The sequence below is a fragment of the Geospiza fortis genome, unplaced genomic scaffold, assembly GCF_000277835.1.
Source record: "Geospiza fortis unplaced genomic scaffold, GeoFor_1.0 scaffold909, whole genome shotgun sequence".
In the NCBI taxonomy this organism is placed as follows: domain Eukaryota; kingdom Metazoa; phylum Chordata; class Aves; order Passeriformes; family Thraupidae; genus Geospiza; species Geospiza fortis.
This window is the reverse complement of record NW_005054520.1, coordinates 780,932-783,761: the sequence shown is the minus strand read 5'-3', so window position 1 is coordinate 783,761 and position 2,830 is coordinate 780,932. Positions and strand designations below refer to the sequence as shown.

General features: G+C 48.7%; 1 protein-coding gene across 1 annotated transcript in view; it reads right to left on the bottom strand.

The window, feature by feature from the left end:
* MOB1B (MOB kinase activator 1B) overlaps positions 1-1,978 on the bottom strand; it is a 27,034-nt gene extending 25,056 nt beyond the window's left edge. The window contains exons 1-2 of the mRNA XM_031063663.1: positions 1,970-1,978; positions 1,444-1,508 (exon numbers count right to left, since the gene is read on the bottom strand). Coding sequence (XP_030919523.1) covers positions 1,444-1,508; positions 1,970-1,978 — 74 coding nt within the window. The remainder of the gene's footprint in view (positions 1-1,443; positions 1,509-1,969) is intronic.
* Positions 1,979-2,830: the final 852 nt, after the last annotated feature.

Here is a 2,830-nt window from a genome sequence, read left to right as displayed (position 1 = left end):
CTGCTGGCACATGAATAACCTCCGTTCCCACCGCTACACTTCCTCCTGCCCACAGAATGTTTCATTTTTTAAGTGACAAGTTAAAATTAAACCTCGGTTGCTGCAGTAGGAAACACTTGGCCAGGAGAGACGCTTATGTAACATGCAGGCTTTATGTCTCACATGAATATTGGGCTGCTGGGGATGGCTGAGGGTCACATGAAGGGCTCTCCTCGGCCCCAGGGGCTGGCAGGGAGCTGCAGCCTTATGTAAGGAGGCACAGCCCTGGCCTCACCTCTCATCTCCCTTTATCCAGAGTGCTGCAGAGCCTCAAGAATTCCTCTGGAAGGGCCCTCGGGCTGGCAAAGTGCTTTGGTCCTGGGCTGAAGTTCTTGGCTTTTCAGCACAGCTCAGTAAACACAGAGCATTGCAGCTGAAAGCGGCATAAAAAAAAAGATCGCAAAACAGCATGGATTAGGAATACAAAAAAAGGGAAGCGGTGTTTTGTTTTTAAAAATAACACAGCATATAAATAATTTTGGAAAACACTGCAGGAGAACAGAAGGTCAATTTTTCTTGACAGCAGATTACACAGAGGGATAAGGAATGTTTCCCAGTATAAGCACTTGTCTTAGCATCACATCTGATGATTTTCTGATCATCATTTTTAGTCTGATCAGACTAAAGAATAGCTGGAATCGATTGTTCTTAACAACAACCTGTTTAACATTCTTTAAGAAAAAGGCATCCTGCCAGGTAGATAAATTCTCCAAGGCAGATACATTCTTGGTCCTCAGCAGTATGGAGGCATCTCCTGAGATTTTTTGGTTTTGCAGAGGCAGATTCCCTCTCCTAAGGCAACTTCATTCCACAGCAGCTCTGTCGAGTGAATAAATGCAAATTCTCTTGTCCTAGGGTGACCTTTATAGTCTCCCATAGGTGCGGAGACTCTGTTCCGACATGTAACTAGGGAAGCTCTGAGATTCCATGGAAACCTCAGCGCCAGCAGTTGCCCAACAACACGGTGCCCTCTAAAGGTAACTCTCACAAACCTGACAAGCTGCCAGACAAGCAAGCAGCAGTGGGTGTTTCTTCCTGTACTTGGGAAGCAAGCAAATCAAAGGAAAAATGGCTGCAAGATGTGCATCCCTTCAAGAGATTTTTCCTTGCAGCCTGCTTGGCTCATAGGATAAGAATGCCCCTTACATTCCCTCGGTCCCTAAGATTTAGAGATCTGCATATTCAGGTAGACTTAAAGCACAAAAGCCAATCTAGATAGAGATAAGTGCTCAAGATTAATTCCTATGGTTATCTTAATTTTTTTTTTTCCTATAACATTTGCCTGCTTATTTAAAGAAGGTTTTGAAGAGAAACCTGGCAAGTAGGCCATGAAAGACTGGAATGTAAACCACTTGGGCACCAAAGTCAACATTGCTCTGAAAATGTGCATAAAACATGATTTACCTTGAAAACCCGGAAGGGTTGAGTCTGCTGCTGTCAAGAGGCTGTGCTGTTCTCAGGGCTGGAGTCTGTCATATGAAAGGCTGTCACAAGGAACAGTTTACAAAAGCATCAGCCAGCAACAAGAGGGTGACATAGAGTAGCTTGTTCGTATTTTCAAACTGGTGATAAGAAATGTTCAAGGCTTCTGATAAATGAGTGTGTTGGCAGCACAGCAAGATGAAAGACTTGTGCTGGGAAACTCAGGACTGTATTTTGGACTTGGTGATCCCCAGGCTACAGCTACAGGGTGCTGGAAAAGAGAGGAGCATCCTGGCTCTCATGGCTCTCATGGTCTTCCTGATCCAGCTGGGGTCCTGCTGGGCCTGGCCCACCCTCCTTCTGGATGCCTGTCTGAATACCCTGGATCTGAGCCTCCACATTCCCTCCCTGGGTTCCTCCACCGCTGGGGTTTGGGATTCCAGCTTGCCTTTTCCTACTCATTTTGCTTCATCCTAAAAAATTTTTTTCTGGGTTCGGCAGGACCCACCGTCCCCATGTGTGCACTTAGGAGAAGCCAGTGCCAGCTCTTTCCCCGTTATCCCTCTTGGATGCAGCAATGACAGCAAGACTGTCTTCCCAGACCACCTGGAAGGTTCTGCCTGTTGAGACCTTCAAGCAGGGTTGGGAGTGAGGGGCAGAAAATCATCTCTCCTGGAAAATCAGTCTCCTGGGAAGGGGTGTAAAAGGCTTGTCCATGATGAAGCCCAACCTAAAACTTTTTTATTGCAAGAATCCATCTGTGCCTTGGGCTCATCCCCACAGCATGGGCAGCAGGGGAGGGGGGGGATTCCTCCCCACTGCCCTGCTTAGGTGAGACTCCACCTGGAGTGCTGCATCCAGCCCTAGGGTCCTCAGCACTGACAGGACACTGACCAGTTGGCACAAATCCAGAGGGGGCCACCGAGGTTAGCAGAGGGAGGGAGCACCTTTGCTGAGAGGAAAAGCTGGGAAAATTAGGATGTTTCCAGCCTGGAAAAACTGCAGGGCGACCCACTGGCGGCCTTCCAGTGCCTGAAGGGAGCCTGCAAGAAAGATTGACACTGCTTACAAGGGCCTGGAGTGACAGCACAAGGGGGCATTCCCACTGACAGAAGAGAAAGTTAGATGGGATATTGGCAAGAACTTCATCCCTATGAGGCCCTGGCACAGGTTGCCCAGAAAAACTCTGGCTGCCCGATCCCTGGAAGCGTTCATGTCCAGGATGGACGGGGGGCCTGGAGCAACCTGGTCTAGCGGTACTTGTCCCTGCCCATGGCAGGGGTGGAACAGGATGATCTTTAAGTTCCGTTGCAAGCCAGGCTGTTCTGTGCCAAGATCTGTGACAGGAAAAGCCCGCGGTGACACCAGC